At 39.7% G+C, this 15,689-nt stretch overlaps 1 protein-coding gene across 6 annotated transcripts in view; it reads left to right on the top strand.

Moving 5' to 3' along the window:
• Positions 1-15,689, top strand: part of MACROD2 (mono-ADP ribosylhydrolase 2) — a 1,913,815-nt gene that overhangs the window by 615,828 nt on the left and 1,282,298 nt on the right. For all 6 annotated transcript variants that reach the window (XM_084774709.1, XM_084774708.1, XM_084774707.1 and 3 more), the window contains exon 5: positions 8,155-8,271. In XM_084774709.1, coding sequence (XP_084630835.1) covers positions 8,155-8,271 — 117 coding nt within the window. The remainder of the gene's footprint in view (positions 1-8,154; positions 8,272-15,689) is intronic.

Here is a 15,689-nt window from a genome sequence, read left to right as displayed (position 1 = left end):
ACTATTTGTCGTTAAAATTTGTATGTAACTAAATCCCAGCATACTAAGCACCTACATAGAGTTGGTGATATAAGAATAGGAAGTTTCCTTAGTCATCAGAGAAATGCAAATCAAAATGACTCTGAGATTCCATCTTACACCCAACAGAATGGCTAAGATAAAAAACCCAAGTGGCAGCATATGATGGCAAGGATGTGGAGAAAGAGGAACACTCCTTCATTGCTGGTGGGAGTGCAAACTTGTATAACCACTTTGGAAATCAATTTGGTGCTTTCTCAGAAAAATGGGAATAGGGCTACCTCAAGACCCAGCTATTCCACTCTTTGGAATATACCCAAAAGGTGTTCTACCACACAACAAGGACAAATGCTCAGTTACATTCATAGCAGCCTTATTTGTAATAGCCAGAACCTGGCAATAACCAAGATGTCCCTCAGTTGAAGAATGGATTAAAAAAAAAACCTGTGGTACATTTATACTATGGAATACTACTCAGCTATGAAAAAAAAAAAAGGAAATCCTGAAATTTGCAGACAAATGTATGGAACTAAAAATAATCATACTGAGTGAGTTAACCCAGACCCAGAAAGATACACATGGCATATACTCACTTATAATTGGACAATAATTCAACAGAGATGTCCCCTGAAAGTCTTTACTTAGCAGGAGATTGAGATAAATGCTGGGACTTCCTATTGGGACTCTAGGTGAGAGAGGTAAGGAAGAATGGGTAAATAAGAGGATCCAGAGGGTCCTAGAAACCTACAAGAAGACCATTAAGGCTGGTAGAGCTGGACCCAGGCAGGTCAACTCAAACTATTGTACCAACCAAGGCAGTGCATATACAATAAACCTAGAACCCGTATATAGATCTATCCAATGGACACCACATTCCCCACAATTGTGTGGAGAGCAGGGACTAACCCAGACAAGCTCTCAGGGTTGTCAATGCTTTTGTAAAGGAGAACACAGTTGCACAAGAACTCAGAAAGCAAAAAAGACTTCCTGAAAGACAAAAGAGGGAAGGAGCTCATGCTAGACATCCTGGGAAGGGAGGACTTAGCCAAAGGGCATGCTGCCATGGAAGGGAATGGTGCGGCCTCCAGGAAAGGAAGAAGTATATGCTGATATATAGTTGGGAATGTAAGGTCAACCACATTCCTGAGGAGTTTAGAAACAGCAGAATTCAGAACTAGGACTTTTGTAATGTAAGGTAAGAGTAAAAGCAAATGTGATTTTAATAGGAGAGTAGTATGATCTTATTTGTATTTTAGACAAATAAGGCTAGCAATCAGGACTGACAATAAATTCTGGAATCTTTTTGTTTGTATTATAATTTTTTTATTAATTCATTTATATTACATCTCAATTGTTATCTCATCCCGTGTATCCTCCCATTCCTCTCTCCCTCCTACTTTTACCCTATTCCCCTTCCCTATGACTGTGACTGAGGGGGACCTCCTCCCTCTGAATATGATCATAGGGTATCAAGTCTCTTCTTGGTAGTCTGCTATCCTTCCTCTGAGTACCACTAGGCTTCCCCATCAAGGGGACATGGTCAAATATGGGGCACTGGAGTTCGTGTGAAAGTCAGTCCCCACTCTCCACTTAACTGTGGAGAATGTCCTGTCCATTGGCTAGATCTGGGTAGGGGTTTGATGCTCACTGCAAGTATTGTCCTTGCTTGTTGCTATATTTTGAGCAGAACCCCGAGGCCCAGATCTGCCCATCATAGTTGTTCTTCTTGTAGGTTTCTAGAACCCTCTGGATCTTTCTATTTCCCCATTCTCACATACTTCTCTCACCTGGAGTACCAATAGGATGTCTTCACCTCTATCCCACTTTCCTGGTAAGTGAAGACTTTCATGGGACAGGCCCCTTGGGCTAGTGTCAAATTCTGGTCTTAAAATCTCATGATGAGGTATAGTCTCCTTTTGTCTTTTGAGATAATCACTTTTAACAACAAATATCCAGGCAGTTGATGCTGCTATTGACTTTATAGCTCACACTAACTTGTCCTGAGAAGACAAATATAACTAAAGCAACATGAGATCATAGTTTAACCTGTAAAAGATGTGGCACATAGTTTTAGCTTTTGTCAGTGACAGAGTTGCTTGTATCAGGATGAACTTTGCTCTAGTAGGAACAATAAATTCACAAAGAGACATAAGAAGAGCAGAAACATTTATAGGCACTAGGAAACAGACAAAAGCAGAAGAAATTTCACTGGGTAAGGCCCACCTCTGAGAAATCACATAGCTCAGACCTTGAGAGTCTTCCTACTCTATTTGGAAATGGCTAAAGGACACTGAAGAACATAATAGTTTTGTTGGCCTGAGAAATTGAGGATCTGAATTCAGACTGACTAGGAATTCAAGTGAGGTCTCCAGGAAGAACAGAGTTACAGAGAGTGGAATCCCCCTCTCTCTAACTAAACATCATACCTTGTAAATCCTTAACTGAGTATTGAATTATGCATGCATGGGGAAAATCTTCAATAAGCCATGGATAAAAAATAAATAAATAAAAGCCATAAAGCAGAAAGAACTGAGCAAGGAATCCAGCAACTTGATCAGGTACATAGAGTTTGGAATTTTATTCCAACCCCCAGCTGCCTCGAGGTAGAGGAGCATCCTTAATACTGAACACTGAGAGTCCAGCAGCCCCATGCTGGAAATGCAAAGACTACGCTCCCGAACTAATGGGCTGCCTTCAGAAGTAGAAAAATGGAGCTCGATTTCACCTCAGCAAAGCCTTCTACAAACTGATAGTCATTTACCTGCTTGCTAGAACAAACGTCAATAGTGTATATTTTAGTTTATTTTCCTGTTGCTAACGTCAAAATACCATGACAAAAGAAATTTACGGGGGAAAATGTCTATTCTGGATACCTGTTCAATGATACAGTCCATCGTTGTGGAGAGTCAAGACAACAGGCACTTGGGCTGCTGGTCACGTTACATTCAGAAAGCAGAGAATAATAAATACTTGCGCTCATGTTGCTTTCTCTTTTTAAAATAGTGCAGGACACCATCCTGTGGCATGATATCACCCATAGTGGGCAGCTTTTCCACCTCAATTGACCTTATCAAGATAACACCCTAGAGCTATGTCCAGAGACCCATCTCACCAACTTAGCAGTTGTGTTTGACTATTACAAGGATGATAGAACCTAAATTTTCTTCCACATATTATTTGTTTTAAATATGCTATCAGCATGTATATAACAAAACAAAACCATAGCTTGGAGTCAAGTAAAAACTGAGTCATTGACAACAGACCCACTGGTCAACTGAAATTGGAACTGAAAGATATAAAAATCACTGTGTAAAACCTGTTAAGGAGTTCAGATAGAAGATATTTGGATAAAAAGTGATAGGTTTGAAAATTTCAGAAGTGATATGAAAATAGTGAGAAAAAGGGACAAATGGAATCTCAGGAATTGAAAAAATAGAGTGAGAAAATGATTAGGTGGAATTCAGCAGATTTAATACATCTCAATAATAAAAAAGAATAAAAATCAATAAAAGAAGTGAACAGACACTTCTAAAAGACATAGATGAATCATCTCTAAGCACTTGGCAACATACTTAACCTCACTAGTGATCAGTAAGATATAAATTGAGTAATACTTACAGACTTTGAGTGCTAAGACTAGGAAGATGGACAGCGCCAAAGGTATGCATAACTGAAGCTCTCATATACTGTTGGGAGGCAGAAAATTATGTACTTGATTGGAGAGAGCATATTTTCTATATAAAGTATTCATAATTCATCCAGAAACTTTATTCATAGAAAAATGTCCCAAGAAATGAAAACTTAACAAAAACAAAAACATTTTATATACAATGTATGTTTTTGTTTTGTTTTGTTTTTGAGACAGGGTTTCCCTGTGTGGCCTTGGCTGTCCTGGACTCACTTTGTAGACCAGGCTTAGCCCTGAACTCACAAAGATCACCTGCCTTTGAGTGCTGTTATTACCAGCATGTGCCACTGTGCCAGACTTTCTACAATGTGTGTTTATCTACAATCACACTCACCCACACCCACCTACACACACACACACACACACACACACACACACACACACACACACACACACACCTGAATAATTCTTATCCATTTGTAGATGAATAAAGAAATTACGATATCTTTAAAAGTAGAATATTTCTCAAGAATAGAATGGAATAAAATCCTAATGGGACTCTAGATGAGAGAAGCATGGGAGAATAGCAAAGTAGAAGGATCCAGAGGGTCCTAGAAACCTACAAGTAGAACATTATGATGGGCAGATTTGGGCCCAGGGGTCCCGCTCAAACTAAGGCACCAGCCAAGGACAATACAGGCGGTAAACTTTAAACCCTTACCCAGATCTAGCCAATGGACAGAACATTCTCCACAGTTGAGTGGAGAGTGGGGTATGACTTTCTCACGTACTCTGGTGCCTCACATTTGACCATGTCCTCTGGAGACCTGGTGGCACTCAGAGGAAGGACAGCAGGTTACCAAGAAGAGACCTGATACCCTATGAGCACATACAGGGGGAGGTAATCCCCCGCAGGAACAGTCATAGGGGAAGGGAATAAGAGGAAAATGGGAGGGAGGGAAGAATGGGAGGATACAAGGGATGGGATAACCATTGAGATGTAACAAGAATAAATTAATTTAAAAAAAGAAAAAAGTAAAAAACATCATAATACATCTGATTTATTGGAATGGAAGACACAAGACCCTCAGCTGGAATTTGAAATAATACAACAGCTAAAACATAGCCATGGCTACTGAAATACAAACAAGTGCTCCCACTTCCTATGGGTAGTGAGAAAAGAGTTCCCATGGAAAGGACACAATATAGAATTGTGCTGATGGAAATATTTTGTCTTCATTGGTGTCATAGTAACATTTGTACACATTCATTAGTGTACACCAAAGCTGCACACTTTATATTTGATTGTATGTGCATAATAAGTCAAAGATAGAATTAATAAAACTTAAAAAAAAAATAGGACAGTGGTTCACATGCAGGACCACAGGTTAGATTGCCAGGTTTCAAGACCTGAGTTATGGAAGGATCAGAATAATTGCCTCATCAGAAAGCTCTGGGGTTCTGAGACACATTGAAAGCTCTTTGTAGATTATATAGGTTATGCAAGGTGCTAACCTAGGCTAGGCACTTATAAAATGGAGATGATACAATTAGTATCCACTTTAGGAGGCTGTCCTTGGTATAATGTCTGGGACGCAGATGCCTTCAATGCATTTAAGCTGTAGTCATTATTATTAAAAGCTCTTCAGCTACACTGGCATTTCCCTAACTCAATCAGGAATGTGTGTATAACCATGTAGATCATAAGAATTAGCCATCCACAAACTGCATTAGGCTGCGATCTAACTGACTCAAACACTTGACAGCATATGATTAAGTACACTCACAAATCCTATTTTAGTTATCCATTTCAAACCAAGTAACTGTCTCTTTGTCAAGAAAAAAAAGTGTTCACTTTAAAATTATTTCCTTGAAGAGCTTGTAAAAAAATTCAAGCACAGCGAAATTAGAGCATATTTTTTCATAATAGTCTTCTGTTTCTAGTTGTTATCCCTTAATCTCATTATTAGAGGTGTATGCCTTTCCAGAGCACACATATGTAGATGTACACATGTACAGGAGTGTGAATTCAACCATATATAAAATTGTGACTTCACTCCTTGTGAGCTGGCCTGTTTTTCGAAGCTTGACCCAAGGAAGAGTCATCTGAGAGGATGGAAGCTCAACTTAAACACTGCCTTCATAAGATCAGCTCATATGCAAGCTTGTTGGTCATTTCTTGATTAACATGGGGGGGGGGGAGGGGGAAGAGGGGCGGGCCCAGAAACCATCCCTAGGCAGGTGATCCTGGTTTGCATAAGAATGCAAAGGAGCAAGCCAGGAAACAGTATTCCTCCAAGGCCTCTGTATAGCCCTCAGTCTTGGACTGTTTCCTGGAAGTGTAAGATGAAATCAACCCTTTCCTCCTCAGCCTGCTTTTGGTCATGGCATGTGATCACAGAATCAGAAACCAAACTAAGACAGTTTGCATCAGGGACTATCTTCTAAACTAGGCATTTTCAGGTAAAAATCTTATCCTGATAAGACTTTTAAGCTAAAAATTGATCTGATCTTCTGAGTAGCTACAGAATAGTCTATGGCAGGATGGAACTTCATTTATTGAACAAACTGTCCATTTATGAATGTAATTTCAGGTTATCTTTCCTGCAGAAAGCTTTGAGTTAATGCAAATATCATCTGTTCATCATCTATGCTAAATTTTAAAAGGTGAAATGGCTAGTTAAAAGTCCATGAATATTTTCAATTTTATCTTGTAACTGTATTTTGTTATTAATTAATGTATTTGTTCACTTTATATCCTGGTTGTGGCCCCTCCCTCCTCTCCTCCCATTCCCATCCTCCCTCCCTCCTTTCCCCTCCCTCCTCCCCTATTCCTCAGAAAAGGGAGCCCCCCTTCCTACGCACCCCAGCTTATTAAGTCTGAGCTTACCCTTTTCCCCTATGGCTGGTGAGGCAGTGGGAAGTGATTACCCTGTAACTGTATCTTGTGTGTGTATAATTGTTAGGGCATTGGCCTTCTCTCCCTGGTGTGGGCTGTGTGGTGGTTTTCATATTCTTTCTTGCTTCTCTACTTTTCTCATTTGCTGATAAAGACTTTTTTTTTAATATAAATTTACCCAATTCCATGTAACAATATTTAAACTAACCATCATCAATCTAGCACATAACGTTGTCTTAACCGTCACATGGAACACCACCTGGGCACCAGAGTCCTTAATTTCCAGCACAGGAATGTAAGCTTGCATCTCTAACACTAACTTATTAGAAAGTGCAGCATAATGCAGCTTGTGGCTGGTAGAGAGCAGTGTGCATCTCACCCAGGGGCCTTGAAGAGTGATGGTTGAGAGAGTGTGGAATACATTCGTTTCGATATGAGGGTCTTTGAGGGCTAACCTTGTTATCAAATCCTACAGATATGAGAGGCGAAGCAGGCATCCCAGGGACACCTGTTCAACTAAAAGTGATGGTTGGTGACAGTCAGCGATAATAGAAGCCAACTTGGATATTAGACAGGCTGTACCCTCAGCACTAAAGTCTGTCCAATAGCTAGCTTTGACTTTAAGAAGAGTCATTATTAGTTGCAGGATGGTACGGACTGTGGGGTGGGGGATATTTGGATCTCTAAAAGATACTGTTTTCTTCCCTATCCTGGATACTCTTACTTTACATGGTTTTGGTTTGCAAAGTTGATTTTTTTTCCCACTCTGCCCATCCAGTAGTAATTACTCAAAAATAACTAACCAGCCACGTTTTCGAGTTCTTCATTCATGTACCGTGAACCATTAGTCCTCTCTCTCAGCATAAACTTCTGCCCCAATCACAGAAGGCGTTAGTTTTAAATGAAACCAGCATGGTGTTTCTTGCCAGGATGCAAAGGGCCCAAAGGAGAAGCTACGACCGAGGCTGCCTAAGGGTAGAAAGCTGCCTCTTTAGCACACTAAGAGCAGCTGCCCAGCATTTGGCTTTCCTTTGTGGCAAGCCAGCCATCTGTGTGGTCTTCCAGGTGCTGATAAAAGCCCATCTACCCTTGCGCCCTCCAACTCTTACCTTGCAGGAACCTGGTCATGTCTGTGTTACGCCCGTGAGGAACAAACTTTGCCCGGAGATCTGGTTCTTGTTTTGGTAGTCCCGCTGTTACCATCTCGCCTTTGAGAAAAGTACGCATGCACCTTCACCTTCATAACCTCACTTGATACTGGTGGTATATTGGAAAGCAGATTTAACAGCTCAGAAGATACTGTTAGCACTTCCTCCCAACACGGTTTCCATTGAAATTGGATGTTGGCCAAGCTTCCCTACGTACATCACTGCAATTATCCAACTTCTCAGAGGCTCCTGCCCCCCAAGAAAATGTTAACAATGTTAACAAGCACACACACACACACACACACACACACACACACACACACATGCAGAGAGAGAGAGAGAGAGAGAGAGAGAGAGAGAGAGAGAGAGAAATTGAATTCCTTTTCCTTTCCTCCTGTCCATTTATACATTTATTTCCAAAAGGTCAAACATGGGCTAACTTTGTTCTCTCTCTCCTCTAGTGGATGGCTGTATTCACAGAGCTGCTGGCCCCTGCTTGTTAGCTGAGTGTCGGAACCTGAATGGCTGTGAGACTGGACACGCAAAAATCACATGCGGCTATGACCTCCCTGCAAAGTGTAAGTATGGCATTGCCTGAACTTCATCTTATAATCAGCTAAGAATGCCAACCTTGCTTCCCTCTCCCCTCAAAAGAATATCTAGGCAAGGAAACTGTAAAAGTGGAATTTAATTAAATATGCTTATGTTCAGATTTAGTGTGTAGGTGCATGCTTATTTATATGATTATGTATGGAAATTTTTGGTGGCTGTTCAGTTCTTTAACAATGTCTCTGAAACAGAGAAATAAAAAAATATGAGGAAAATATACGTTCCAGTGTTTAAGCTCCACTAGTGACAGCTTCTGGAAATGAAGCCAATTTCTCATTCCTTGTTCAGGTTTCTTGATTGTGGATGTGTTTAGAGCAAAGGGGATCAAAGTGATGTATTGTGTTCTCAGCTGCCATGTAAAGGCTGATTGGCAATTACAGCCAAGGCATCTGTCACACTCGGCTCTTGGGAGAAGCGAGAGGAATGCGGTTGTCAGTCTGAGAATGTATTTGCTCTTTGAATGTGGAATGGTCAAATTTTCTATTATATTTGAATAGAAAAATGCATTGCAATGGACCGACCTTGTTGCTTAAGTGTTTAGCTGACTGGAGTTGGATGGTATAGAGTAAACAATGAGAGAAGTGATTAAAGGTGCACCTTTTTAAATTATATAATTTTCAGGGCCTGGGGATAGAGGGGGAAATTGTGCTACACTATTAAGGTGTGCACTGGCCTGGAAATGCAGACACCGATTTAATCTGTGAACTGCTTCTTAGGATACTGCCCTGATCTCTGAACACATTTTATGCGAAGGCAAAGTTACTTTTGTTTGTTTGTCTTTCGTTAGCGAAGAAAGCATGGCTAAAAAGGTACAGCCTAATTTGTGGGATACTACTGAATTTTGATGGACAGGATGTGTAGAAATGAGCTACCCATGGCTGTCTGTGAACGGATACATAGAGTGCTTTATTTTAAAAATTGTGTGCGTGCATGGCGCGTGTGCCCGTCCCATGTGTACAGTCGTGTTGAGAGTTCTCACTTGGACTCATAGAGCTCATGATCTGAGTATTAAAAGTGATTCCTTTCTGGGATTATATCACCCATGTTGACACACGCGGTTCTTTAATCTGTCTAACACGATGCTTCCTGTAAGATGCAGCTGACTTGTACCACCCCAAGAAGGAGCAGATCAATTACTTTCAGACGGTGCATCTGTCCTTAAACCAAGTAATAAGTGAAATTCTTTATTGAACTCACTGCTTTTTCTGTATGAAAACAGACATCAAAATTCTTCCACTCTGAGCTTCCTGAACACAGATAAACTTGGAGTCTCTACACATGATCAAGTGAAATGATGGTTTATGGGTATTATCTGAGAATGTGGGAAACTTTTTAACTAACTTGCTGCTAGTTAACAAGCTTGTGTACAAGATTTTCCCTTTTCTTTGAACGTCATCTAGTTGATTTCAGAGTCATTGAGAATTTACCGGGAATCAAGCACCAAGGTCTGGGGATCAGTAAGATGTTGTAGCAGTTGCCACATTTGTAGCAACTGAGGTGTGGTGTGTGGCTTTCAGGAGCATCCTGAAGCAAGAGTTGTGTGGCCCAAGCTGTGGAATGTTAGCCTCCAGGACTCAGCATGGTCTCTTACTCTAGCTATTACATGCAGATCAAGGGCATGGTGCAGGCTAGATTTTTATGTCAATTTAACATAAGCCAGAGTCATCTGAGAAGAGGGAACCTCAACAGAAAAAAAAAATTGTCTCTGTAATATCAAACTATAGACAAGCTTGAAGGGCATTTTTTAAATTAGTGTGCTTCCTGTGGTGAGACCCAGCCCATTATGGCTGAGCAAGCTACAAGAAGCAAGCCAGTAAGCAGCACTCATCCAAGGCCTCTGTATCATCTCCTGATTCCAGGCTCCTGCCCCGAATTTCTTTGATTGTGAACCTGATATGGAACTGTAAGCAAAATAAACCCTTCCCTTCCCAAGTTACTTTTGGTCACAGTGTTTCCTCACAGCAGCATTATCCTTGACTAAGACAGCATTTCTAATAAAGAATCATCTAATGGGATAAAAAAAATAGCAGTCCAGCATGGTAGCTACCTCATAAAAATCAAAGACATGCACTGTCAAGGAAAATGTCTTGGTGTTTTTGTGTACTTTAAAAGATCAATGATTAATATTAAAATGATAAAGAGAAGGCGTAATAATAGCTCACACTTGTATTTCACTTCATAGCGTTTCATGGTACTTTCACAAACCCTTATATTTTAAATTATGCTTTATAAACATTGTGTGTGTTCATTTTCCTTTTCCCTATCCCTGAGAGATAGTTTTCTTGCTCACCAATTTGGTTCCTCCATTTCAGAGTCATTAACAATCCACAGATGTGCTTTCGTAGTGAGAGAATGAAAAGGGAGCTCATTACATACTGTTTGGGTCATTTTCCCCTCCATATTTAATAATTCTGTGACAGTTTGACAGCAGAGACTAGCTCCTATCTGTCCTCTGAGACAGTAGGTTCATCATTATATGGGTACTAAAGCCAGTCATCCAGCCACAAGTGATGATATCTTCATGCACCAGCAATTTGTTTTGAAAATGCTGTTGTCTGGGTTACATACAGTATTGGTCATTTTGGACTGTTCTTTGCTTTTCTATGCTTGCTAAGTTAATTTATTCACAAATGGTTGTATTTGCATTAATTATACATGTACTCTGTGTTCTGTGACTTATCATGTTGGGTGGAATGAAAAGCCCCTGAACGTTTTCTCTTTCTTTCACTGCCCAAGTGTTTGAATGGTTTCTTTTGACACAAAGCTAACCAATCACTTTTCTCAAAAGAAGTCATGGGTGGCAAGAATCCTGGCTGAAGTTTCATTGAAAGCTGTTGCTCTGGAAGTTTACAAAGGGCTGTTTACGTAGCTTCGGTCTCGCAGGAATGGACTCTTCTGTGAAATTAGATTCCTCTTTTAATTTGTAATAACATTTCAATGTGTATGTCTATACAGAAGCCTTTTTACATGAGAGGATGTACAAATGTCCCTGTCTGTTGTAGAACTCTGTCCTCTAAGCCATTAGCATTTTAATTAGAGACCTTGAGATAAACAAGTTTGGTCCTGTTGACTGTACATCATAAGAGGTGGGGTAGAGAGAGTCATTCGATGCTACCAGAGATTCTGCCCTAGCTGCACATGGTCTTGGTAGGTGTGGGAATATATAGATGATACAAGGGTTAACTGGGGTGTGGGTCTAGCCCTGGGGAGGTCATTACCCGTATTGGGGTGAGAGTTTTCAGTGAATTCAGTTTTTGGATTACTTAAGCTTCTGGAATAAACATCTTTTCTGTCTTAGTGCCCCATCTGCCATGAGTCGAATTTTGTTCAGGTCTGCCCAAGAAGAGTCCTTACAACATTGTCCTTGTTATATCCGTGGCATGTGGCACAGTGTTCTAATTGTGTGACTAACTAATGTGAACGAATGAGGCGTGAATGAATGATTTTGTTCAGGACGTTTTTATCTGGGAAATAGTTTGTTGGCTGTGCCTCCTGCTTCTCACGCCTCCCATGTTGCAATCCATTTTGCGTGGTGCTAGTGGGGCCTGTCTTCTCATCACAGGGGTCAGCAAGGCTGTACGGGTGGACACTTTTCCTTCTCTGCTGTGGCCTCCTTCTCTATTCTCTCATAGGCTGTCTTGCTGAGCCTCAGTGCTGAGCATTACTTTCTCCTTGTCTGGAGTTCTATTCTAGACATCGTCATGACTTCTTCCTTTATGTTCTTTATACCCTTGTTAGCTGTAACCTCGGGTGTCACCTTAGCTGATGTAGTTATCTGGGCTCCTTTGCTTCATTTGTTGTTATCCTGTAGTATGATAACTTCAAATACAGTATATTATCACTTCTTCTTCTTCCTCCTCTTCTTCCTCTTCTTCCTCTTCCTCTTTTTCTTCTTCTTCTTCTTTCTCTTCTTCTTCTTCCTCTTCTTCTTCTTCTTCCTCTTCTTCTTCTTCCTCTTCTTCTTCTTCTTCCTCTTCCTCTTCTTCTTCTTCTTTTTCTTCTTCTTCCTCTTCTTCTTCTTCTCTTTTTTCCCCTTTGGTAATATCTCCCCATACCAGAATAAGGAAGTAGACTTTGAGGCTGAGATCTATTTCCTTTGTTTTGTTATGTCCAGACAGGTTCTTAAAATGCCAAACATACAAAAGAGGCATAAAAGATGTTTCTTGAAAGAATTAGTGAAAACAAACTTCCATATTTTTGACAACCTTTATTTTTAAGTTAAAGTCTTGTTAACCTAATGTTATGTGGCTTTCCACAATGTACTGCCATGTCGTGAACCACTTAAGATGTCTCGAATGGTATGACTTGCTCTCAACTTGTTTCTGTGCATCTCTGTAGCTTGTGGTTGTCTAGAATGTTCACTTTTTGATCCTTTCTACATCTTTCAGACTCAACTCAGATATCACCTCTGTTAGTAATGAAGTCTTATCACCTCAACTGCAAGTGCCCTTCCTCCTCCTCCTCCTTTTCTTCTTCTTCTTCCTCTTCTGTATATTGCATATTAACATTTTATATGATGCCTCTTTTGCTTTTTTATACACATTTCCTTTGCCTATACATTTTTCATAGTTGTTAGTATATGAGAGTGTGTGCATGTATATGGATCTAGAGGACAGTCTTGTGTTTTGTTTCATAAGAGTCATCAACCTTAATGTTTAAGACAGGATTCCATTGGTGAGAGCTTACTAAGAAGGCCAGACTGGATGGCTACCAAGTCTTGGGGATCCTTCTGTCTCAACTCCCCCCCCCCATTTTGCATAATTGCACACCATTACACCTAGCTCTTTTATTTTAGACTTGGTATCTAATGAATGTGTGACAAATACTTTACTCTCTGGGCAGTCTCCGCAGTCCAATGTTGCATCTTTTTTTATATATTATTACACATACTGGAGAAATATATGTCAAATTAATTAATGATTAAAACTGGAAAACTAGTAATGAATTGGTGAAAGCTTGGACATAAAGGAAAATTATGCTAATATTCCTAAAAACAATGTTATTAATGTCAATTATTCATTGTATTTTTAAAATATTTAAACATAAATGTAGCTCTAAACTTTTCTAAGATATTTACTCCTAATAGTTTCTCCTGAAGAGGTGAAAATAAATTTCATTTGATTTTCACCATAACTCATATGCCTATTATATTTCATTAGAATAATCCCTTTTTTCTTTAAGGTTGAATAAATATCAAAGATAAATATAAAATATTAAACTATGTGTATAATTTTTTTTTGTTCTTCCATTTACTCTTTCAATGGTATCAAGGGCAATGTTGGCATCCAATTTCTAGTGTTACATTATTGATTTCAAGGAACATCTAGGATGGCAGACCATAACATAATTTATTTGAATGAGTGGTATGAATTAGTGTCCTTATTCTATCCCCAGGTGCAGAAATAATCTGATGATAGTAGCTTAAAAGATACTGTTGATAGTAATTAGTACTTCTCTGGTGCCCTTCATCAAGAAATGCTAGTACTTTGAAATAAGAGCTTGTCAGTCCTTTGAAATTGCTACAAGGAAGCAACATGACAAGTAAGGATAATTTATTTCCAATACAAAGAGAAATTCAAGTACAGAGAAATTAAATCTGTTGTTCCAACTAACAAATTAAATCCATAGGAGAGCTTGATTGGAACCAGGAGTCATCAACTAGGTGGAGTGTCACTGGCAGTGTTCTCCAGACCTGCTACTTGCTTTTGTAAATAAAGTTTTATTAGAACCTGGCTGTGTCTATTTGCTCACATATTTTTTAATGGCTGTTTTGGTGTAACTGAGTTGAGTACATACCTGCAGGGGTTGTATGACTGGAATGTCAGAACCATGTACTGTCTGGCCCTTGATAGTTTATTAAGGCCTAGTCTATAGCAATCATATGTTTTTATAAAGGCATGATTCATCAAAGTTAAATATTTGTTGAATTATATTAACATATGTAATAGATTAGAGTAGACAAAAGCAGAGAAATCCCTACCTGACATCTATGTCCTGGCACTGTCCTTTTGTATTGTGTCTCAAGTAAATATGCCTTTAGGAGGATGTTCTCAAACTCCTCAAATCTTTCACCTACCTAGATCAACTTGGAAAAAGAATTTCTGATGAAAAAGAAAACAATTTTTCCATATTGAACCATATTGAGAAGTGAATAAGTCAATTCTCTGTAGGGAGAATTAGTTTAAAACACCAGAGTTTGTGCCATAAATCTTCATTCTTGCCTCCTCCAGTGGGGCTAGCTAAAGTGTTGAAAGGGGGCCTTCAGGCTCAGGACATTCATAACTGGGAGTAAGTAACTCAAAAAGTGGTTCTGAGTTAGTCCGCTGCTGCGGAAGGTGACCTGATTTCGGCCATCCTGGCTCTCCCAGCAGGTGTCTGATTGTGAAAGCAGTGAAGTGGGCACGCAGGGAAAAGCATGGCTCTACAGCCTTTGATGAAGACCCGAGGGCTCTCACAAGCCAATTCCATAATTAAATGGCATGTTACCTAAAGAGGAAAAAAAATAGCCTTTGAAGAATGTAAAATCATTGTCTTTTTTTTTTTTTTCTAGAAGAGGAGGGTGTGTCTATTCCTCATAAAAATCTACCATTGTGGTTCATTTCCTTAGGATTTTAACTTCCACTTGAGGCTGTTTTTCCATGTCTACTGTTATTTCCTTGAATATTAAGTGACTGATGTACTTATCCCCTTAGCTTCCCAGTGGATGCAAAAGTGAGAAAAATCTAGACTAAAAGGTCTTGAAATGTGATTTTTAAAGCAAATCGTCATGCTTTACTCCAGAAGAAGTGAGTTGGAAGCTCTGTGGCTCAGCAAACTCTCCTTGTAACTCTAATGAGCACTCAAGTGGGAGGACTATTGCCCTCCAGGGGGTAGAATACCACAAAGCAATCTTGCTGTCACCTTCTTGGCTACGCAAGACAGGCATCCTTTTGGTTAATAGACTTGGACTTTCTTGAAAGACTTAGGCTTTCTTCTTTTACTTTGTAGTATTTTCATAGCTGGTGATAAGGCCTATATTTGCCTAGCTGTTCATTGCTTGTTCTCTCAAAAAGTGATGGTTTAAGGAACGCAGAGTTATATAAGTCTCATAGATCCCTGGGATACTTAGCACCCAGCACCAGAGCAGCAGGCTCTTTATGTATGTTAGCAATACTTTGTTCTCTCTCTCTCTCTCTCTCTCTCTCTCTCTCTCTCTCTCTCTCTCACACACACACACACACACTCTTTCTCTCTCTCCACATCACTAGGATCACTGAAAGAACCAACACAACCACACTTAAGATGGAACTTTACAGTTCAGAAATCTGCAAAGCTAGATATATCGCTGTCCTCAGCATGACGTCACATCACCCAGCATGCTTCTTTTTTATAAAACATGAAAACGCCT

The sequence above is a fragment of the Acomys minous genome, assembly GCF_964271855.1.
Source record: "Acomys minous genome assembly, chromosome: 3".
NCBI classification, from domain to species: Eukaryota; Metazoa; Chordata; class Mammalia; order Rodentia; family Muridae; genus Acomys; species Acomys minous.
The sequence above is the reverse complement of the archived record's forward strand: the minus strand, read 5'-3'. Positions and strand labels throughout refer to the sequence as shown.